Here is a 26,410-nt window from a genome sequence, read left to right on the forward strand (position 1 = left end):
CAAGGGGGAAGGAGACGGAAGAAGGGAGGAAGGAAAAAGGTGCGCGTGGATTAAAAGGGCAGCGTAGAGGTTTGGGAACGCTCCTATAAAAAAAAAGCGCCAGGAGAAAGGAGGAAAAGGAGAAAGGAGAAGAGAGGCAGGCTCGGCGGAAAGGAGAAGGGGAAAATGGAAAAAGAGGAAGGAGAGGAATTGGTGACAAGGGGGAAGGAGACGGAAGAAGGAGGAAGGGAAAAGGTGCGAGTGGATCAAAAGAGAGCGTAGAGGTTTGGGAACGCTCTTATCAGAAAAAAGCGCCAGGGGAAATTGATATGAAAATGGTAATGAGTAGTAGATGAGGATTGTAAAGGTTCGGGAACGCTCCTATCAGAAAAAAGCGCCGCATATGTAACATATTGTAACATATAGCTAGAGAAATAGAGGAGGATTGTAAAGGTTTGGGTACGCTCCTTAAAAAGCGCCCTTAATCCCTAAGGGGGCAAATAAAGCAATAAATGAATAAATGAATGAAGTATATAAATACAGCATATTAATTAAGAACGCGTAGAAAAAAAAATTTAATTTAATTATGCATATTATTTATTTATTTATTTCATTATTATTTATTTTATACATAGCTTTACACTTTTTTATTACATCTTTTAATTATTCGTTTCCTACCATCGATCTGCCCCATGAAACGCATGCGCGTGTTACTGAAAAACAGCATGCGTTTTTCGTTTTCGGACACTTGTGTACCTTGTGTCTCGTACCAGCGTGTGGGCAGTCGCCCGGAAAGTAAAAGACGCGGGTTCGATTCCCGCTTCAGCGACTTTTCGGAGCTATATTTTTCTCGCCTATGTCTTCATATGTAAGTTTGAAATTAATTTATATATGGAACTTAGTAATCTCAAACCAAGAGATTCGATTTAAAATATCATATTTAATATTTATATTTGTTGTTGAAAAATTTATATAAAACCTAATACTAGTAAATAGTAAATTTATTTATATTTAGATAAGAAATATTTTTATCGGCTCTCAATATTAATAATAATATAAATAAAGTATTACACATATAAAAGGCTAATAAGAGCAGAAGTAATATTACGGTTATAAAAACTAATTTATTACATTTAATCAATATGTACTGATAGAAACAATAAAGTTTAAATTAATGAAAAATTAATTATTCGGAACTGTATCTCTTGGTTTGAGATCACTAAGTTCTATATATAAATTAATCTCGAACTTACATATGGAGAAATAGACGCGAAAAATATAGGTCCGAAAAGGATTTATTTATATTTGTCGAACAATTTATTGCGTTTAAAGATTCTATTCTTTTTAATTAATGTTAGTTAGAAAAAATGAGTTAATATTTTTGCGCAGGATCTTCAGGACTTTTCCAGGACGCCTTAAAAAATTAGCGGCTTTTGAAGAGGTAATAAGTAAGTTAATTAATTAAATTATTCAAAAAAGCTGCTGTGCGCCTGTAAAAAAGGCTGCTGTGCGCCTATACAGAGCTGCTGTGCGCCTGTAAAAACCGGCTGCTGTGCGCCGATACAGAGCTGCTGTGCGCCTGTAAAAAACGACTGCTGTGCGCCGATACAGAGCTGCTATGCGCCTGTAAAAAAACGGCTGCTGTGCGCCGATACAGAGCTGCTGTGCGCCTGTAAAACACGGCTGCTGTGCGCCGATACAGAGCTTATATACATATAAAATGTATATTGTAACAAAAGAGCACATACTTCTATCATCTAAAGAAAAAGATATAATTATTCAAGGCAAATGGTTAACAGATATACATATGGAACATTTCGGTCGCTTTTAGAAAATTGTTCAGATTTTAAACATGTTGAAACCTGGCGAGTGCAATGTCTTGATACGATTCAACCTATACCAATAGGTAAAAAACATATACAAATATTACATTATTCATCAGGTCCATTCGATGGACATTGGGTATGCAGTTATTATGACATAAAAGATATATATACTTACGATTCTTTAAATTTAAAAAAATTACACGAGCATCATAAGCAATTCTTAACAAGATTATTTCCAACATATAATTTTGAAAAACGTCATATCAAATTTCCTACCGTGCAGCATCAACCAAACTGTAACGATTGTGGTGTTTTTGCAATAGCTTTTGCGATTTCGTTGTTATTTAATATTAAACCTGAAAAAGTAAGGTATAATCATAGTTTAATGCGTTTGCATTTGCTACAAATTTTTGTAACAAATGTAATTGAGCATTTTTCTCAAGATTTACAATATATTACTCAAAAAGTCTTTCCATTAGCAGTAATAAAAGCAAGAGAGCTTGAAGCTGCTCGTATACGTATGAAACGTCAATATGAGACTCAACAAAAATTAAAATCAAATAAAATTTTCGACATTGCACAATCTAAAAAATATTTAATTAATAGTCAGTTAGAAACCAAATGTGTTTCAAAACAATGTTCTCAAACATTGAATAATCTTAATATAGAACAAATTAATAAATATTCTCAATACAACAAAAATGAAATTTGTCATATAAATGAAAATTCTGAGAATAAATATCTTCAATTTGAAAATAATTTACAATTAGAAAACATTGAAAAGAAAAAATCGAAATATAATTTAGAAAATCAAAATAAAGAACAGATTTTGTACTTAAGAGTTCCAAATTTAGAAAATAATAGTGCTAATTTTGAAAATAATTGCGCTAAAATATCGCAACAATATGCATAAGTTTTGGAAGATAATTGCGCTAAAAAGCGGCAGCTATATGCACGGAACTTGGAAAAAAATCGTGCTAAAAAGCAAAAATTGTACGCACAAAATTTAGAATATAATCGTGCTAAAAAGCGACAGCGATATGCACAAGATTTAGAAAGTAATCGCGTTAAACTCAAGCAGCGTTATATACAGAATTTTGAAAATTATCGCGATAAAAAGCGACAATATGCAAAAAATGTGAAAAATAAAAATAAACAGGATTCACAAAATGTTATTAAAAATAGAAATCAACATAAGCAAGATTATAAAAAAACACAAAATATGTACCTACAATAAAAAAATCAAAAATCAATTTTGCAAAAAAAGTTATTAAAAAATATAAAAACATTTTGTCGAAAAACTCTATAAAATTTCGATATTCTTTAGAAATGATTATAAAAAATAATGTAGAGAAACTAAATATTAAAGGCCATGTTGAAAAACGACTGAAAGCCGAAAAAATTGTACGGTGGTGTATGTACTCGTATATTAGAAACAATCATGTTCGCAATATATACAAAATGTTAGCTTTAATTAAAAAGAAATCAGAAGTAAGTTTGACACTTGTAGCTGAATGTTCTACAATTGAAGAAAATATTGAAATGTTATGTGGCGAATCTAGACATACAGCCTTATCCGACAATTATTTTATTGGTTCTACATATCATCATGTAACATTAAAAGAACTTTTGGATACGAAAGAAGAAGTTCTGAATATATTACCGTTAATAAAAAATGTAAAATCGAAATCTTTAATAATAAATATGAAAGGACAAGTTGTGAATGTATTACCGTTACAAGAATCACAAACAAAATTTTGGTTGTGCAATAGTTCATGTAAAATTGATTCTTCTTTACTTGATCGTTATCAAAAGTTTCTGCAAACTATAGATAAATGTACTTTAAAAAATGTACCCGAATCGATACAAAACACTTTTTAAAGGAATGTTTCTTCCAATTCAATTATTATCGCCTCATTTTCCAAAAGTAAGATATATTAAGCGTTTAATTTATCAAATGATAGCTTTTTATCGAAAGATGGAAAATATCGATAAAGCATTAATTGATGCTGATTTAAACGCATTAAACGAAATTGTAATTAATGCGGAAGGAAAAGCAGATATGTACAAACATCAACATATACAGATACAATTCTAAGTGATGATATATTTTCTAAATATCATGAAGCATTTAAAGCTTTAACTAAACGTTCAGAAAATACACCACGGCATATTTGCGTATCATGTGAGATTGTGTTATGAAAAAAGTTTATTTAAAGTTAGTAATATTCAAGCACAATTAGATATTCCAATTTGGAGCGATTTAATAAAACATATTCAACAACAAAAAATTATGCAGAATATATATGTAATTATTGTGCAGGCAAATTTCGTAAAGGTCTAATACCTGCATATTGCATCTTGAATAATCTTTTCACAGATATAGTGCCCAAAGTAATATCATCTCTTAACACATTTGAAAAAATTCTTATACAGAGAGCTAAAGCATTTCAAACTGTTCTCAAAATGGAAACTGTTTTGAATAAAAAATTACCTCAAAGACAAATGATACAAAAAGTTAAGGGTAGAACATTTCATTTACCACTTCCATTACAGGAGACATTGAATAAATTATGTCATGATAATGATCCAATAAATATTAATCTTGAATTATATATATTAGTGAGAGGTGTTCCGACAAATTCAAAGATTATTTGGAAAAAGATGGTTAATGTTAAAAAAGTATTTGATGCTTTAACATGGTTAAAATGTAACAATGCTTTATACTCTCACATAATATTGCCAAATAATCACAATGAGTTATGATTTGAAAAGTTGGAAAATTTAGTATTCCAAGTGGAAGAGACAGAAAATGATACAGAAGCAATATTGAATGACAACTCTGAATTATCAAATAATTTGATAAAAGAGACAAAAAATGATATAAAAAATGTATTAGAAGATCAACAAAAAGCAATGTTAACTCAAGTTATTAATGAAAGTGATGACTATTACGAACAATATACTATCTATCCCTTATATGAAAAAAAGTAAATAAAACTGCGACAGACTTATATCAAATGTTAAAAATTCAGGATTTGCCTTTGGATAATCGTGAAAGTGTTTAGATTTGCTATGTTTTCCAGATATTTATCCTTTTGGTATTAATGGACAACACGAGACTAGGCCAGTCAAATTACATGATCATAAATTTATTAATGTCGTTTGACATCTAAACATTCACAATACAGATTAAATCAACAATATTTATTTTATTTATTGAACAATGCAAATATGCGTCAACTAAGTCGAGGAATTTTTCATAAAATGAATGTAACTAATCCGCGAGTTCGTTATACAGCTGCAGAATATTTAGACGCAATGTCGAAAGAATTGTTGGAATCTAATCTGACAATAAGTACAATATTTTCGACACTTTGAAATACGGAGCAATATTGGCGTAAACCGAGAAGTGATTTAAATTGTATGACGCAGCATTATGGGCCTGCGACATGGTTTTTAACACTAAGTCCGAGTGAATGGTTATAAGAAAATTTAAGTAAATATATTCGTGAAGCAAATGGATGGCATGACACTTCCTTATGCGTTAGTGTTCTTATTGCTAGAGATCCTGTATCAACATCCAGATTTCTCGATAATAAGTTTCGGGAAATGTTTGACTTCATTAGGTCTAAAGATAATCCAATTGAAGATGTAACGCACTATTTCTGGCGACGAGAATATCAAGGTAGAGGTATACAACATTTTCACTTATTAATTTGGATTAAAAATGCACCAATTTTTGGTGAATCTACTATTGAGGAAGTTTCCAAATTTATTTCACAACATATAAGCTGCACAATACCGGATCAAAATATTTCGCCATTGTTGTACAGACGTGTTGATACGCATCAGCGACATACACATAATGATTATTGTCTTCGTTCTAAAAAAGTAGGACGTAAAGTTATTCGTCGATGTCGTTTGGATTTCCTCGTCCCGTTACTGAAACTTTGAATATCAGGGATGTGGCAACTTCGATAGCCGGTAGAAAACAATTGAAACATAAAAGTAGACTTTACGATCTTCCTCGAACGGATAATGAAGGTAATATAAATGACTATAATCCTGTTCTTCTTACTGTATGGGAAGGTAATATGGATATACAATTTATTGGTGAAAAATCATCATTACTTACCTGGTACATTACTAAATATATGAATAAAGCAAGAAAAAGTGAACTGTTCGATGCTATCATTAGTAAAAATGAAAAAAAAATCATTAGCGAGTTATCTTTGGAATATTGCTTTACGATTTACAAATAATAGAGAATGTGGAGCTCTCGAAGCTGCTAATACATTGTTTAGGTATTTCTTTATATGGAACTGATCGAAATACATCTATTAAATGGTTAATCAAATACGATATAGAAAATTAAAAAGCTGCAAGAAAATTCAAGCTCTTGATGCTGAATCTACAGATATATTTTGTCCATCTTTGATAGACAATCGTTATCCATATAGACCAAACGAATTAAAAAATAAATCTCTTTATGAATTTTCAGAGTGGTATGATATTTCGAAGATCAAACCAAAAAATGAGAATACTAAATATTATAAAATAAGTAATGGTTATTATCTTAAACGGCGACAACGTGGATATCTTATAAATCATTATAGATATAATGTTAATTCACAGCCGGAAAATTACTTCTTTGCGTTATTGCTTATGTTTAAAACCATGGCCAAAATTAGAGGATCTTAGAAATGAATGCGATAATTATGCTGAATCGTTTCACAAAGTAAAACTGCATCTTACAGAAGCATTGCAATATCATTGAAAATTAGAAAAATTGCAAAAAGCATTTGAAACTGCAAAACAGTTAGTTCAACAATGTCTAGATGATAAGTTAGAAAAACAACAGCCTCAAGATGATCCTGAAAATCCGATAGGTTTTCAAAATATAGAGGCTGGTGAAGCAATGCAAGATTTTGGTGATAAAGTAATTCGAGAAATTGATGTATCTAAAATGATAACTAAATTAAATATGGATCAAAAACGAGTATTCAATAAAGTTATCAATATTATAGAATCCGATAAATCGATTTTACGATCATATGTTAGCGGAGAAGGTGGTACTGGAAAAAGTTTCTTAATCAAGACAATTAAATGCTGAATAAAACAAAATTTTAACAAAAATACTGCTGTAGCAGCACCTACTGGTATCGCGGCATTTAATATTGATGGTTTAACAGTTCATAGATTGCTTCAATTACCCGTTGAACATGGTCAAACTCCTAAGTATAAACAACTATCTGATCATGTATTGAAAGTTTTACGAGAACAGCTTAATAATGTTATTCTTTTTATAATTGATGAAGTGTCAATGATATCTAATTTGATTGACTTTAATGTATATAAATCTTCGATTGTCTCAAATATTTGACACTAGTGATTGCGATAATGGTTGGTTTGGTCGAAAGCACATTCTTTTATTCGGAGATTTGCTTCAACTACCTCCCGTACACGATGATCCTATTTTTAAATATTTATTGAATGAAAAAGTTGCTAAATATCTTGGTTCCATAAATGCGGTTAATTTATGGACTACATTATTTGAGTATGATGAATTGATAATTAATATGCGTCAGCAAGGAGATAACACTTATCGTGAGTTATTGTTAAGAATTCGTATCGGTTTATTAACAAAATCTGATGGTAAAATTTTAGAAAGTAGAAAAATATCTTTTAAACCGTTATTGATATAATGTTTAAATAAATATATAATTATTAATGTAATGTTTATATAATTATTAATGTAATGTTTTAATCATTATTAATGTACTGTTTATAAAAGTAATTTTTTTATTACTTTAAGATAGATTGCAATAAATTAATTAAATACTATGCAAATGACAAACGTACTTCGTACATTTACATTGCAAATATTTTCTAAGTTAATTATTGAATATTTTAAGATACATTACAATAAATTTATTATTTGTTACATTAAGATAATTATAGTTAATTAATTATTTCTTATTTTAAGATTTACAGATACATTACAGTAATTTAATAAAAATATTTAGCAGCGCCAAGTTTTTTTAACAAAAATTTTTCTATTTTTTTTGGTTAAAATATTTCTAAAGACCAAATGTAACGAGTGATTATATGGTTGACAATAATATCAAATGAGATATATATTTTCTATCATACTCTTTAATCCAAATAAGATATTATTGTCAATCATAAATCGCTCGTCACATTTAATCTTTTTATATAATTTGCTGCGTTACAATATATGAGTCATATGTTTAATTAATAGTTGTTTGTAAAATATTTCTATAAAAAAAATTATTTAATAAAATAATCATAATAAAAGATTTTATAGTATAAAGGTTTTTATTTGTCGCATTTTTTGATATCATTATTTTTTTTAGAAATATTTAATCATTTTGTACACAAAAAATATATTGTATAAAAGTTAAATGACATTATTTTTTAGAGCAGTTTTTTATAGTAATTTAAAAAACACTGTTTTTTTTTAATAACATTTTTTCACATGAACACGTAAACTTGTCGCCTTTTTTTACCTTTTTTATAACTTACCAAATAGCAGGTTGATTGTTCAATATTTACCATACTAAAGATGAACTATTACCATTATTAATTGGTTCTGTATATAATACTTTTACGATAGACTCATTGTCTTTAGAAATGAAAGAAAATGAATGTATTAATTCAGTTATGTTTTCGCGCACTGGTATCAAGAGACACGGTAGTGTCTCGCGACCAGTTAAGGGCGTAGCCGAGACACCGTGTATCTTAACGCGAGTCGGACATTTGAGTCTATTATAAATTTCGAATCCTCAATAACGGCTGAAGCAATCGAGTTTATACTAGACTTAATCGATAGATTGAGTTCGAATTATATAATAAAAGTGTCTTTATTTCTGCTCTACGTGATTTGTAAGCAGAGATATATAAATGCAAAGTCGAAATATGAAAAATTTCTTTTAAGAAACGTCCCCGTCATCATTGTTATTATCATCATCATCGACCACGCATACATAGTAGTATCGTGCTACACGTATTCACACGTATACAACACATGCGCACACATATATCACACGTACACAACACATGCAATAGATGCATGTATTGGAAATGTCCAGTTCTCACGTTTTACAACAGACGGCGATAGTGGCGCTCCGCTATATTGGAAGTGTGAGGAGTTATGTTGGATAGGATAGGAAAGTGTTTTGATTTTGATTTTGATGTGATGATGTAATTTGATGTAATATGTGATGGAAAAAGAAATTTATAAAAATCAGGTAATTATTTTATTATATTTTTATATGTATAATATAAAAAACAAATTGTTAAAGATTTTTTTGATAATTTTTTCATTTAGTTATCCAATGGCTTTACAAGAGAAATTAGCCGAGAATTCTGATAAAATAACTGTGCAATATGCTGGGAAAGGATGGAAAGCGCTCGTAAGTTGCCCTGTGCACACTTATTTTACAATTCATGTTTGCAATCCTGGTTAGAACAGGACACCATGTCTCACTTGTCGGTTGGCCTTGAGTATGCAAGCAAATTACAGAGAGGATACACCAGATTGAGTATACAAGCAAATCACAGAGAGAATACAGAAATTCCGCCTGAGTCACAGATTTCTACAAAAAGAAATGGCAATTATTTTTTTCTTTTTCTCGATGGCTCAAGATATGTATCTTGGTTGCCTAGTGTTTCTGTCGATGTGTCATTGGGCAAATGATATATTCAAAGAACCACGTGTGAGGAATATGTACGTATTTATATATTGTACTGCTATATTTTTATAATGAATCGCACATATAATTAGTTTCGTGATAGTAGCTAATATGTGCAAGTTAATTGTTATATCCAAAAGTTGATACAATCCCCAGCAAACACCAAGTAACAATTATATAACTATTATAATTTCCCATTGAACAATGTAAATGCAATATAACACGCTGTTGATATTTTATTTCAGGTATAAATTTTGCAAATAATTATTCTATGTGAACAAACAAAACAAAAATATTTATTAGTAAAAGCTTAACAAAAATCATGCATATGAAGCGCATGTGCAAACTGAAGACTAGAAATCTATCCTTGTGATAAAAGAAACATATCACGTTAGACAAGACTGTGTGATTAACAGATTATTATCAGGAAGTAACAAAAGGACCGCTAATTTTTAGGCATGTACAAAAGATAGCATTAGATAGATGTGTATTATATCTGACCAATCAATTAATATTTTTTCTGCAATATCAAAAAAATATCAATTTTTTTACACGATAAATTTTGCAAAATCTAAAATTTATGTACATTTTTAGGGGTAGATCAAAGAGTTTAAAACAAATTTTAATTACATTTTTTCAAATACTATTTTGTATTTCCCAATGATAAACATATGTGATAAATACTCAATGATAAATTTTGACAGCATTTAGTTATTTAGATTAAATCTCTTTATGTCAATTCAATTAAACGTATCTTTATACATATACATATATACGTTATCTTAATATCTATCAAATTGTTTTCATATATAAATGGAATAAAAATAACAGTATAGAGAAGAGTATATATCTCCTTCCTTAATCGTGAACATTTCTTTCAACACAATCATCGTTTATAAACAACGAAATGAAAAAAGTGATTTGTATTTTGACATTACTCTGCGCAGTTTATGTAAGTTCTGTCAATTCAGTGTAATCATTTCTTTTGACTAAAAAAAGAAACAAATAATTTAATTCAATCATTTTAAAATAAGACAAATCAAATAAAAAACAATTGCCATGTTTAATTAGTAAACTAAAAATCTTTTTCAGAAATTATGATGTATTAATAGAAATATCACATATAAAAATCAATTTTGTAGCTTTAATTTGACCTATTTATAAAAATTGTTTAAAATTTATTTTTAAATTTAATTTCTTTATGCAATATCTTTAAAAAAATATCGAAGCTATTCTTAAAAGTATTTCACTTTTCGAAAAGCAAATAAAGCAGATTCTACAAGTCAAACTCAATGATCTGAGGACTCGGACTTTGTTTAAAGTTAATAATATTCTCAATTCAACATTCGAGAATATCAAGGTGCATATTTTGTCCAGATAATGAGAAGACAAATGCATATGTTATATCATAAAATATAAATGTTTTAAATTATAATGAAAACATTGAAAACTTGCATTTATTTTTAGAATAGATTTTTATGAAAAATATGTTCAATTATTCACATATGACAACAAAAATACATTTGCATATTTATTATCTTTTCAGTTATCTATCGAGAAGGCGAAAAAAGAGAGTAAAAAAATTAATGAATGTTATAATTATGCAAAGCATAATTTGGAAACGAGGAAAGACAATACAATTGCTGAATTGGAGACGTACATCCAATATGGAAATAAGACTATGGAAGCCCCATTAAAGAACGTGGCAAACAATATTAAGGTAACTATTTATTTTAATACGTAAACGTATATATTTAGAATTATAGTGAAATATTGATTTTATTAATTTTAATTAATTTCAATCAACTGATAAAAATTATACTTTAAATGTTAATAAAATAACTTTAGTTGCTTGCATGTATTTATTTTACACAGAGAACAATATGACCTGTATAATTACGTTATAATGAATATGATAGAGAAATCATTTTTTTATAATATCTTTCAGGTAATAAAGACGTTACTGACCAAGTTAAACGCTATCATTCCGAAATGTTACTCTTCGAACTATATCAAGATGCAGAGCTGCATCGCGATGAATCTTGCTCGAACTAAATTGTCGTTAAAAGATATTGATAGTAATGCCATAACGTTAATAAATACCGGGGCAACCGAGTATATAAATACAATTAGAGAAGTGAAAAATAGCATGATAAAGTTTGTCGTTGATATCCGCATTTTCAACACAAGTATCATTGTTCGTATTAATGGTTGCATAAAAAATGCATTTACAATCTCATATCAAATAATTTCAAATCCATTGCCATTTATTAATTCTTTATGTTGAAATTTTTTAATAAAATGAGGAAAAGTCTTATAGTAATTTTAAAAAATTTGTGTTATCTATATAAATATTTTTTTCATATTTTTTTACATTTTATTCCTTTAGTATATATATTTATTCTTAATTATTAATCTAAAAATATTCGATATTTGATTTTTAAAACAGACATGGCAATGTTCTCAACTTTCAAATAAATAGCTCATCAAAATAAGCAACTCATATCATTAATTATAATCGCCATGGTCATGATTATCTTTAATTATATACATGTGCATACGTATATATATGCGTATATATATATATATATATATATATATATATATATATGTAATATGTATATATATGTAATTACATATGTATGTAAATTATATTTTCTCGTCCGCGGCCACGTTCGCGACCACGTCCGCGACCAGCTCGCGACCATCGAGCGGGTCTTTGTTTTACTGTAAAACAAATAAAATTTACATATAAAAACATATATTTACATTGGTTATTTTTATATTTGTTTCTAAAATAATTCTTATTTTTATTTTTTACTTACGTTGTATATTATCCTTTTCTTCATTTTCAACCACTACTGCAGGCTGTGGTGGTTGCGATGGTTGAGCAGGAGCAGTTTTGCAAACCGGAGTTGGAGCATGAACAGGAGCAGTTGTGGAAACATGAGTCGGAGCATGAGCAGGAGCTCCGTTGGAAGTTGAAGCTGGAGCAGTAGCTGCAGCAAGAGCCTGCTTTGCTGCAGCTAACTGTTCCTTTAAATCTTCTAACTCAATTTTTGTGAGCTCCAAATCCAAAGACGTACTGAACTCTTCACTCGTACCAGCGCCCTAAAAATCAAGAATAAAAATAAAATTGTAATCTCTCTCTCTCTCTCTCTCTCTCTCTCTCTCTCTCTCTCTCCCCTCTCCTTCTCTCCCTCCCTCTCTCTCTCTCTCTCTGTGTGTGCGTTAAAATATAAATTTACTTACCTCTTGTATCCTCGTTTTTTCTTTATTCATTATTTTTTTTTATGAAATCTTGTCGTGTACGTGCCAGACTTGCGAGATCACAGCGTGAACTTCGATAACATAAGAATGTTGATTGCAATGTATACTTACCTAGCTAACGATAACGATTCAAACAAAAGTCCTGGTTCTTGTGCTGATCACACATTGTGCCGCATGCTTCGTAGTGTTCGATTGTCAAAATTATTTTGACAGTTTCAAGTCAAAATTGGTTAAGGTGTTGAAAGAGTGTAAATTGTGCAGAAATTTTATGAAGAATAAGGTAAATAATAATATTATATATAATATATATATATATAGTGTTACGTCCCTGGTTTACATCCCCTGAGCACCTTCATCCCTTTTCATCTCCTAGGAGGGTTGTTTATAGACAACCGGCGTTCAAATGTTTTGGGGCGCCATGATTAGATTTGGTCTAGCTGTCGCACCGAGCGGACGCTTACGAGACCGATGGGCATTTTGGCCTATTATATATTGTATTTCTTAGCTTTATTGTATTGGGTCGTTTCATTAAAACTCCTTTCCTCATTACGAGAATTTATTCATTCCGGACGCGAGTGAGAGTGTGAGTGACATCTTTTTGTGAGACAGCGCAAGAGACGTCGCGAGGACGTAACAATATATATAAATATATATATGTGTGTGTATATGATTATATATATGTAAACATATATATATATATATACAATATATGATTATATAATTTTTTGTTGATTATATATAAATATAAAATATATATTTAATATATATATATATATATATATATATATATATATATAATACTAATATATATTATACTATTTCATTTTTATACGTATTATTAATGTTATGTATTTGCTGTATATTTAGCCAGCTCTTGAGCAGTCGAGAAAGAGAGAGAAAGAGAGGAAGGGAAGAAGAGAAAAGATAGAAAGAAAAAAAGAGAGAGAAAGAAGAGATCGACATACCAAAAAAGGTATAAGGTGCTTTTTATTTAGCAACATAAGTCACAAGCGTGATTCTATCTTTGTTTCTCCATTCTACGAGAATAAAGATAGATAGATGCTTGTTTCGACTTGTGTGGTAAATAATAATATTATATATTATATATATATATATATATATATATATATACATATATATATAATATATATATGCAGGGTGTTAAAAATGTGTCGCATTTGCTCAGCAACATTCGGTAGAGAATAAAAATCTAAGAAGAAATGTCTAATACTATTTTTTGATACAATGAGAAAATTTTTAAATAAATTTTTTTTAATTTTTTAATTTTTAAATAGGAAGAAGAGACTTAAAGTATGTTTAATAATGCATTAATTAAATTAGGCTATCCTGTGTATTTTTTTTTCAGTGTATTATTATATTGTTATAATTATATATGTATAATTAATAATCTATTGTGTTATATTAATTGTCTAGTTGTCAAGTTGTTAGAGAAAAAAAACCATAAAAGAAGAAAAATATAAAAGAGAGAAAGATAGAGACAGTGAGAAAGAGAGAGAAATAAAGAGAGAGAAAAGAAGATAAAAGAAAGAGACGAACAAAAAACGTATGTTTAATAATATATTATTTAAAATAGGCTATTCTGTGTGTGTGTGCGTGCGTGCGTATGTATATGTGCGTGCATTGACAAAAATATTGTCATCTTGATTAATTAAACTTTTAAATTAATAATATTTTTAAAGTATAAGACAGGCGATAAGAGCCGATCGCGGAAGACAGTGCGTTATCCCAACGAAACTAAATTTTTTTGTTAGAATTAAATAACTGTGCACAAGGCACCAAATTTTACTTGGTCACTGCCAAGATTTTAAAATATGAAATAATCTCATATATATTTGAGATTTAATTTCAATAATCCTTTAACCCACCTATGGAAATAAATAAATGCAAGAGAAAAATATAGATCCAATAATCGCTGAATCGGGAATCGAACCCGAGACCTTTCGCTTGCCGGGCGACTGCTCTTCCAACTGAGCTATTCAGATCCTTTGCAATGTGACATGTCTCATACTCATATGTAACGCAATTATATTGTTAAATTGGAAATTATAATATATTGATGTTATCCCAGGCAACGTATAAAAATAAGATGCTAGCAATCAATGCTGGTTCTTTGCTAGGAGTATGAATTAAATATTTGAGTAACTAGCATGACGTTAACATTTTGTCGTAATCAAATGCTCAGCTAAAAAAGAAACATATCAAATAAGCATTCTATTAACAAAATGTTAGCATATGTTTTCAGTTTGCTAACAGATATAAATATGCTGCTATCATTATGTCAGCGTTAATTGTCAACATCTATTTAATTCTAATGCCAGCATAATGTTTAAAACGTGCAATGTTTCATTTCCGACATCAAATGCTAGCAAACAATAGCACAATGGACGACATAGATGCGTAGCAAGATGGTAACATTTTTATTAGCAACATGAAAGCAACTTGTGTTCTCACTGGTTATCTGGGATGTCACTGTTAGCTTGTAAAATGTATAAAAAGGTGTTGAACATATACATATATATAACTTTTTATAGTAAATATTGCGAGGAATCAATTTATATAAGAAAAATTAAGGTAATTCTATTTTGAAAATATAAGTGACCTTTAAATAATCTTGAAAATCGCCGTTTAAGAAAAAGTCTGTGTCAACTTTTTCTTTTTCGAAATCCTGCAACTTTTGTCTAAATTTAATAGAAAATGTATAAAAATGCTCGACATTAGTACACACACACACACACACACACGCGCGCGCGCGCGCGCGTACACACACATACACACACATATGGGTATATTTATATAAATAGGGTACTTTAGGAGGAATGATCAGGATTCTAAGATATGATTGTACACATCATTTTAAGCAAAGAAGTTTAGATAAACATGTTTAATAATTGTTCTATTCTGGTCATAAAAATACGTATTTAGTCTAAGAACGTATCTATTTATTAACTTATTAGAATGAAATTGTATGAAACATTTTTTAAGCTTACACTTTTAAATAATTATTATAATTTTGGCATGAGTAAATATATGAGCCATTCTATAATTATATCAGAAACCAAAAAGTTTAAACTAATAGGAAATGGTAAAAGTTTAATATAATTATTGTTTTATAGTTCGGTTCTTCTAAGTTAATAAATGTATTCGTTTTTAAACTTGAATATGTTGTATCTTTATAACTACCCAGAATCCAAAATAGGATACATGTTTATATTAACATTTTTGCTTAAAATGATGTGTGCATACAGTTATGTCCTAGAATGCTATACGTTTAAGGCCATTCCACAATAGGTTGCAAATGTTCTTGTTGCAAGTTGACAATTGCGGATTGACCAATCAGCTGACAAGTTGCTTTGCTCTGATTGATCAATTCGCAATTGTTAATTGGCAACAAGAACATTTGCAATTTATTGTGGAATGGCCTTTAAAAGTATACTTCTAAATGAATCTAATAAAAAATTTCTCAATAAAGTAACAAGCTAGCAAATTATAACATAAATGTTATAATTTCCCATTTAACAATGTAACTGTTACATATGTATAAAGTATGTTACATTGGAGTTATATTGTCGAGTAGTTTGTATCTATTCATATATTATAATTATACATTTCAATATCATTTGTAATGTATGAATAGACGATATATTTAAAAGAAATACAATTTAGGAAACTTATAAATAAAGTTTGGAAAATTGGGGTTTTATCGAATTTAATTATTTTCAATGTATTCAGATTTACTAAGTTAAATGCCGCATCTCGTACATAGAAAAATAGAATACTGGCAACATTTCCTTGCCATATATATCTTTATGTAACCAAATTAAAATTTAAAATAAAATTACGCTTTTATTTAAGAAGACGTGCAAGAAGATCAAGAAAGAAGAAAAGAAGATCAAGAAAGAAGAAAAGAAGATCGAGAAAGAAGAAAAGAAGATAAAGAAAGAAGAAAAGAAAAAAATTATAAGGCTGCTGTGCGCCTGTTGTGTTTGTAAAAAAACGGCTACTGTGCGCCTATAAAAAGTGGCTGCGGTTCGTCCATACAAGGCTGCTGTGCGCCTAAAAAAAAGTGGCTGCTGTGCGCCCATACAAGGCTGCTGTGCGCCTAAAAAAAGTGGCTGCTGTGCGCCTATAAAGAGTGGCTGCTGTGCGCCTATAAAAAGTGGCTGCTGTGCGCCTATGAAAAGGAGCTGCTGTGCGTCCATACAAGGCTGCTATGCGCCTAAAAAAAGTAGCTGCTGTGCGCTTATAAAGAGTGGCTGCTTTGCACCGATAAAGAGTGGCTGCTTTGCGCCGATAAATTATTACATATTTCAAAAAAATATATATAAATAATAAAAATGTCTATAAAGACAAAAAGATATAGAATTTTATCTCCTGAGGATAAAAATATAATTGTTCGAGGTGAATGGTTAACTGATAAACATATGGAACATTTTGATTATTTATTACAAAATTTTTTAGATTATAGACCTGTCGAAACATGGCGATTACAACTTCCTGATACGATTCAGCCTAATGCCAATTGATAAAAAACATATACAAATATTACATAGTTCGTCAGGTCCATTCGATGGACATTGGGTATGCAATTATTATGACATAAAAGATATATATACTTACGATTCTTTAAATTTAAAAAATTGCATAGACATCATGAACAATTCTTGAAAAGATTATTTCCAACATATAACTTTGAAAAAAAAAAATTCTATCCAATTTCCTACTGTACAATACCAACCAAACAGTAGCGATTGCGGAGTTTTTACAATAGCCTTTGCAATTTCATTGTTATTCAATATTAAACCCGAAAAAATAAAATATGATCATAGTTTAATGCGTTTGCATTTAATTAAGATTTTTGAATCTAATGTTATTGAGCATTTTCCACAAAATCCACAATATGCTCCTCAAAAGGTGCTTCCATTAGCAGTAATAAAAGCAAGAGAGATTGAAGCATCTCGTAAACGTACTATACGTCAATGTGAGACGGAACGACAATACTTGAATCGGTTAGAAGAGCAACGTCATATTTACCAATCTGAAAAAGAGTTAAATAATAATCAATTTCAATTAACAGAAAATAATTCAAAGAATTTAATGAAAACAAACAATGATATTTATGAAGAAACTAAACAGCATGACTTGGAAAATCATTGTGTAAATGTGCACGCTATTCACAAGATTTCGAACAAAATCAGGCTAAACAACATGATTTATATGAGCAAGATTCCAAGAATAATTGCATTGAACAGCACGATCTGTATAAACAGAGCTTAGAAGATAGACGCGCTAAACGACGTGATCGTTATAAACAAAATATAGAAGACAATCGCGCTAAACAGCGCAATCGATATAGACGAAATTTAAAAGATAATCGCGCTAAACAGTGTAATCGTTATAAACAAAATTTAGAATACAATCGCGTTAAACAGTGTGATCGTTATAAACAAAATTTAGAAGACAATCGCGCTAAAAAGCGTAATCGATATCAACGGAACTTAGAAGATGAACGCATTAAAGATCAATATCGATATGAACAAGATTTAGAAAATAAACGCGCACAAAAGCGTATGCGTTATTCGAAAAACTTTGAGTATGAACGAGATAGACAAAAAAGATTGGATTCTAATCGCAAATGGCTTTATAATAAGCGATATTATCAGATAAAAAGACAAAAAATCAAAACAAAATCTACATTTGAAATAAAAACTTGCAATATTGCTAAAAAAAATTACTAAAAAGTATAAACAATTCTGATCGAAGAATACCATAAAACTTCGTAATTGTTCAGAAATATTTATAAAAAATATTATTAAAAAAATCAATATTAAAGGTTATATTGAGAAACGATTGGAAGCCGAAAAACTTGTATGTTGGTGCATGTGTATTAGGAAAAATTAAATATTCGCAATATATACAAAATGTTAAGTTTGATTAAAAAGAAATCAGAAGTGTATTTGACTCTTGTCGCAGATTGTTCTACAATCGAAGACAAATTAACTGCGCTATGTGGCGAATCTAGACATACAGCCTCATCTGAAAATTATTTTATTGAGTCTACATATCATCATGATGTAAATCCATTGGAACCTTTGATAATGAATGTAAAAGGAAAAGTAGTAAACATATTACCATTAACAACAGAACAAGCTAAAAAATCTTGGTCGTGTAATATTTCAGACTATAAAACTAACAATCCGCTTTTAATTGACCGTTCTCAGAAGTCTCTTAAAACCATAAATACATGTATCTTAAACAATAAACCAAAACTGATATGTAATACTGCAAGCTGTAAAATTAACAATCCGCTTTTAATTGATCGTTATCAGAAGTTTCTCGAAACCGTAAATACATGTATTTTAAAAAATGTACCAAAACTTATGCAAAATATTCATAAATGTACAATGAAAATTTCAAATGAGAAATTGGGTCATACGCGTAGCTGTTATATTGATATAATACTTTGCGAAGGAATGTTTCTTCCAGTTCAATTATTATCGCCTCATTTTCCAAAAGTAAGATATATGAAGCGTTTAATTTATCAATTTACATATTTTTATCGAAAGTTGGAAAATCTAGATGATGCTTTAAATAATGCTGACATGAATACTTTGAATGAAATTGTGACTTCTGCACAGGAGAAAGTAGATATGTACAAACATCAACAGATTGATACAATTTTAAGTGATGATGATATTATGTTTAAATATCGTTTAGCATTTAAAGCATTGACTGAATGCTTTGTGGACACACCACGACATGTTTGCGTATCATGCGAGAGATTGTGTTATGAAAAAAGTGTTTCTAAAGTCAATAGTCTTCAGACACAAGTACATGTTAAAATTTGGAAAGATTTAATGACGTATGTACAACAACAAAAAGTTGATGCGCAGTATATGTAATTATTGTGCAGGCAAATTTCGTAAAGGTTTAATGCCTGCATACTGCGTCTTAAATAATCTCTTTACAAATCAGGTGCCTGAAGTAATATCATCTCTTAATACATTCGAATAAATTCTTATACAGAGAGCTAAAGCGTTTCAAACTGTCCTTAAAATGGGAACTGTTATTAATAAAAAGTTGCCTCAAAGACAAATGGTATCAAAAGTTAAAGGTAGAACATTTCATTTACCACTTCCGTTACAGGAGACATTGAATAAATTATGTTCTAATACTGATCCAATAAATATTAATCATGAGATATATATATTAGTTAGAGGTATCCCGACAAAATCAAAGATTATTTGGGAAGAGGTAGTTGATGTTAAAAAAGTATTTGACGCTTTAACGTGGTTAAAGCGCAACAATACTTTATATTCTCATATTATATTGCCAAATGATTACAATGATTTACGTTTACCAAAATTAAAAAATTCAGAATTTCAAATAGAAGATGAGACAGAAGATAATGCAGAAATAGCTAATGATGAGACTGAATTATTAAATGAGACAGAAGATAATGTAGAAGTAGCTGATGATGAGACTGAATTATTAAATGAGACAGAAGGTAATGCAGAAGTAGCTGATAATGAGACTGAATTATTAAATGATCCGATAGAAGAGATAAAAAATGATATGTTAGAAGGTTAACGGAAAGCAATGTTAACTCAAGTGACTAATGCTGAAAACGATGGCTATTACGAACAATATACCATCTATCCCTTATATGAAAAGAAAGCAAATAAAACTGCGACAGCTTTATATCAAATGTTAAAAATTCAGGACTTGCCTCTGAACAATCGTGAGCAACATTTAGATTTAATGTGTTTTCCAGATTCTTCTGGTATTAATGGACAACGTGAGATTAGACAAGTTAAACTTCATAATCATGAATTTATTAAATGTCGTTTAACATCTAAACATCCACAGTATAGATTAAATCTACAATATGTATTTTATTTATTGAACAATGCAAATATGCGTCAATTAAGTCGTGGAATTTTTCATAAAATAAATGTAACTAATCCGCGAGTTCGTTATACAGCTGCAGAATACCTAGACGCAATGTCGAAAGAATTGTTGGAATCTAATCTGACAATAAGTACAATATTTTCGACACTTTGAAATACGGAGCAATATTGGCGTAAACCGAGAAGTGATTTAAATTGTATGACGCAGCATTATGGGCCTGCGACATGGTTTTTAACACTCAGTCCAGTGAGTGGTTGTGGGAAGATTTAGGTGAATATATTCGTGAAGTAAATAAATGGCATGACGCTTCCTTAAGCGTTAGCGCACTCGTTGTTAGAGATCTAGTATCAACATCCAGGTTTCTCGATAATAAGTTTCGGGCAATGTTTGACTTCATTAGGTCTAAAGATAATCCAATTGGAGATGTAACGCACTATTTCTGGCGACGAGAATATCAAGGTAGAGGTATACAACATTTTCACTTATTAATTTGGATTAAAAATGCACCAATTTTCGGTGAATCTACTATTGAGGAAGTTTCCAAATTTATTTCACAACATATAAGCTGCACAATACCGGATCAAAATATTTCGCCATTGTTGTACAGACGTGTTGATACGCATCAGCGACATACACATAATGATTATTGTCTTCGTTCTAAAAAAGTAGGACGTAAAGTTATTCGTTTTGGATTTCCTCGTCCCGTTACTGAAACTTTGAATATCAGGGATGTGGCAACTTCGATAGCCGGTAGAAAACAATTGAAACATAAAAGTAGACTTTACGATCTTCCTCGAACGGATAATGAAGGTAATATAAATGACTATAATCCTGTTCTTCTTACTGTATGGGAAGGTAATATGGATATACAATTTATTGGTGAAAAATCATCATTACTTACCTGGTACATTACTAAATATATGAATAAAGCAGGAAAAAGTGAACTGTTCGATGCTATCATTAGTAAAAATGAAAAAAAAATCATTAGCGAGTTATCTTTGGAATATTGCTTTACGATTTACAAATAATAGAGAATGTGGAGCTCTCGAAGCTGCTAATACATTGTTAGGTATTTCTTTATATGGAACTGATCGAAATACATCTATTAAATGGTTAATCAAATACGATATAGAAAATTAAAAAGCTGCAAGAAAATTCAAGCTCTTGATGCTGAATCTACAGATATATTTTGTCCATCTTTGATAGACAATCGTTATCCATATAGACCAAACGAATTAAAAAATAAATCTCTTTATGAATTTTCAGAGTGGTATGATATTTCGAAGATCAAACCAAAAAATGAGAATACTAAATATTATAAAATAAGTAATGGTTATTATCTTAAACGGCGACAACGTGGATATCTTATAAATCATTATAGATATAATGTTAATTCACAGCCGGAAAATTACTTCTTTGCGTTATTGCTTATGTTTAAAACCATGGCCAAAATTAGAGGATCTTAGAAATGAATGCGATACTTATGCTGAATCGTTTTACAAAGTAAAACTGCATCTTACAGAAGCATTGCAATATCATTGAAAATTAGAAAAATTGCAAAAAGCATTTGAAACTGCAAAACAGTTAGTTCAACAATGTCTAGATGATAAGTTAGAAAAACAACAGCCTTAAGATGATCCTGAAAATCCGATAGGTTTTCAAAATATAAAGGCTGGTGAAGCAATGCAAGATTTTGGTGATAAAGTAATTCGAGAAATTGATGTATCTAAAATGATAACTAAATTAAATATGGATCAAAAACGAGTATTCAATAAAGTTATCAATATTATAGAATCCGATAAATCGATTTTACGATCATATGTTAGCGGAGAAGGTGGTACTGGAACAAGTTTCTTAATCAAGATAATTAAATGCTGAATAAAACAAAATTTTAACAAAAATACTGCTGTAGCAGCACCTACTGGTATCGCGGCATTTAATATTGATGGTTTAACAGTTCATAGATTGCTTCAATTACCCGTTGAACATGGTTATACTCCTAAATATAAACAACTATCTGATCATGTATTAAAACTTTTACGAGCAGATCTTAAAGATGTTATTCTTTTTGTAATTGATAAAGTGTCAATGATATCTAATTTGACTTTAATGTACATACATCTTCGATTGTCTGAAATATTTGACACTAGTGATTGCGATGATGGTTGGTTTGGTCAAAAGCATATTCTTTTATTCGGAGATTTGCTTCAACTACCTCCCGTACACGATGATCCTATTTTTAAATATTTATTGAATGAAAAAATTGCTAAACATCTTGGTTCCTTAAATGCTATTAATTTATGGACTACATTATTTGACTACGAAGAATTGACAATTAATATGCGTCAACAAGGAGATAATTCTTACCGTGAGTTATTGTCGCGAATTCGTATTGGTTTAGTGACAAAATCTGATTGTAAAATTTTAGAAAGTAGAAAAATATCTTTTAAACCGTTATTGATATAATGTTTAAATAAATATATAATTATTAATGTAATGTTTATATAATTATTAATGTAATGTTTTAATCATTATTATTGTACTGTTTATAAAAGTAATTTTTTTATTACTTTAAGATAGATTGCAATAAATTAATTAAATACTATGCAAATGACAAACGTACTTCGTACATTTACATTGCAAATATTTTCTAAGTTAATTATTGAATATTTTAAGATACATTACAATAAATTTATTATTTGTTACATTAATTATAGTTAATTAATTATTTCTTATTTTAAGATTTACAGATACATTACAGTAATTTAATAAAAATATTTAGCAGCGCCAAGCTTTTTAACAAAAATTTTTCTATTTTTTTTGGTTAAAATATTTCTAAAGACCAAATGTAACGAGTGATTATATGGTTGACAATAATATCAAATGAGATATATATTTTCTATCATACTCTTTAATCCAAATAAGATATTATTGTCAATCATAAATCGCTCGTCACATTTAATCTTTTTATATAATTTGCTGCGTTACAATATATGAGTCATATGTTTAATTAATAGTTGTTTGTAAAATATTTCTATAAAAAAAATTATTTAATAAAATAATCATAATAAAAGATTTTATAGTATATAGGTTTTTTTTTGTCGCATTTTTTGATATCATTATTTTTTTTAGAAATATTTAATCATTTTGTACACAAAAAATATATTGTATAAAAGTTAAATGACATTATTTTTTAGAGCAGTTTTTTATAGTAATTTAAAAAACACTGTTTTTTTTTAATAACATTTTTTCACATGAACACGTAAACTTGTCGCCTTTTTTTACCTTTTTTATAACTTACCAAATAGCAGGTTGATTGTTCAATATTTACCATACTAAAGATGAACTATTACCATTATTAATTGGTTCTGTATATAATACTTTTACGATAGACTCATTGTCTTTAGAAATGAAAGAAAATGAATGTATTAATTCAGTTATGTTTTCGCGCACTGGTATCAAGAGACACGGTAGTGTCTCGCGACCAGTTAAGGGCGTAGCCGAGACACCGTGTATCTTAACGCGAGTCGGACATTTGAGTCTATTATAAATTTCGAATCCTCAATAACGGCTGAAGCAATGGAGTTTATACTAGACTTAATCGATAGATTGAGTTTGAATTATATAATAAAAGTGTCTTTATTTCTGCTCTACGTGATTTGTAAGCAGAGATATATAAATGCAAAGTCGAAATATGAAAAATTCCTTTTAAGAAACGTCCCCATCATCATTATTATTATCATCATCATCGACCACGCATACATAGTAGTATCGTGCTACACGTATTCACACGTATACAACACATGCGCACACATATATCACACGTACACAACACATGCAATAGATGCATGTATTGGAAATGTCCAGTTCTCACGTTTTACAACAGACGGCGATAGTGGCGCTCCGCTATATTGGCAGCGTGCGGAGTTATGTTGGCTAGGCTAGGCACGTGTTTTGATTTTGATTTTGATGTGATGATGTAATTTGATGTAATATGTGATGGAAAAAGAAATTTATAAAAATCAGGTAATTATTTTATTATATTTTTATATGTATAATATAAAAAACAAATTGTTAAAGATTTTTTTGATAATTTTTTCATTTAGTTATCCAATGGCTTTACAAGAGAAATTAGCCGAGAATTCTGATAAAATAATTGTGCAATATGCTGGGAAAGGAAGGAAAGCGCTCGTAAGTTGCCCTGTGCACACTTATTTCACAATTCATGCTTGCAATCCTGGTTAGAACAGGACACAATGTCTCACTTGTCGGTTGGCCTTGAGTATGCAAGCAAATTACAGAGAGGATACACCAGATTGAGTATACAAGCAAATCACAGAGAGAATACAGAAATACCGCCTGAGTCACAGATTTCTACAAGAAGAAATGGCAATTATTTCTTTCTTTTTCTCGATGGCTCAAGATATGTATCTTGGTTGCCTAGTGTTTCTGTCGATGTGTCATTGGGCAAATGATATATTCAAAGAACCACGTGTGAGAAATATGTACGTATTTATATATTGTACTGCTATATTTTTATAATGAATCGCACATATAATTAGTTTCGTGATAGTAGCTAATATGTGCAAGTTAATTGTTATATCCAAAAGTTGATACAATCCCCAGCAAACACCAAGTAACAATTATATAACTATTATAATTTCCCATTGAACAATGTAAATGCAATATAACACGCTGTTGATATTTTATTTCAGGTATAAATTTTGCAAATAATTATTCTATGTGAACAAACAAAACAAAAATATTTATTAGCAAAAGCTTAACAAAAATCATGCATATGAAGCGCATGTGCAAACTGAAGACTAGAAATCTATCCTTGTGATAAAAGAAACATATCACGTTAGACAAGACTGTGTGATTAACAGATTATTATCAGGAAGTAACAAAAGGACCGCTAATTTTTAGGCATGTACAAAAGATAGCATTAGATAGATGTGTATTATATCTGACCAATCAATTAATATTTTTTCTGCAATATCAAAAAAATATCAATTTTTTTACACGATAAATTTTGCAAAATCTAAAATTTATGTACATTTTTAGGGGTAGATCAAAGAGTTTAAAACAAATTTTAATTACATTTTTTCAAATACTATTTTGTATTTCCCAATGATAAACATATGTGATAAATACTCAATGATAAATTTTGACAGCATTTAGTTATTTAGATTAAATCTCTTTATGTCAATTCAATTAAACGTATCTTTATACATATACATATATACGTTATCTTAATATCTATCAAATTGTTTTCATATATAAATGGAATAAAAATAACAGTATAGAGAAGAGTATATATCTCCTTCCTTAATCGTGAACATTTCTTTCAACACAATCATCGTTTATAAACAACGAAATGAAAAAAGTGATTTGTATTTTGACATTACTCTGCGCAGTTTATGTAAGTTCTGTCAATTCAGTGTAATCATTTCTTTGACTAAAAAAAGAAACAAATAATTTAATTCAATCATTTTAAAATAAGACAAATCAAATAAAAAACAATTGCCATGTTTAATTAGTAAACTAAAAATCTTTTTCAGAAATTATGATGTATTAATAGAAATATCACATATAAAAATCAATTTTGTAGCTTTAATTTGACCTATTTATAAAAATTGTTTAAAATTTATTTTTAAATTTAATTTCTTTATGCAATATCTTTAAAAA

At 29.4% G+C, this 26,410-nt stretch overlaps 1 protein-coding gene and 3 pseudogenes across 1 annotated transcript; all 4 read left to right on the forward strand.

Moving 5' to 3' along the window:
- Positions 1-1,699: 1,699 nt before the first annotated feature.
- LOC146723146 (uncharacterized) lies at positions 1,700-20,401 on the forward strand (annotated as a pseudogene).
- Positions 5,418-7,513, forward strand: LOC146723147 (uncharacterized; annotated as a pseudogene).
- Positions 10,740-11,810, forward strand: LOC146723148 (uncharacterized; the record flags this gene model as incomplete). The annotated part of the gene is made up of 3 exons (XM_085483003.1): positions 10,740-10,883; positions 11,070-11,243; positions 11,472-11,810. Coding segments are annotated over 3 exons (657 nt in total), but the record flags the coding sequence as incomplete, so codon positions are not given.
- Positions 20,402-21,105: 704 nt separating the features above from the next.
- LOC146723149 (uncharacterized) lies at positions 21,106-23,188 on the forward strand (annotated as a pseudogene).
- Positions 23,189-26,410: the final 3,222 nt, after the last annotated feature.

This window comes from Nylanderia fulva, unplaced genomic scaffold (assembly GCF_048542155.1).
Source record: "Nylanderia fulva isolate GAGA-0341 unplaced genomic scaffold, ASM4854215v1 Scaffold227, whole genome shotgun sequence".
NCBI lineage: Eukaryota > Metazoa > Arthropoda > Insecta > Hymenoptera > Formicidae > Nylanderia > Nylanderia fulva.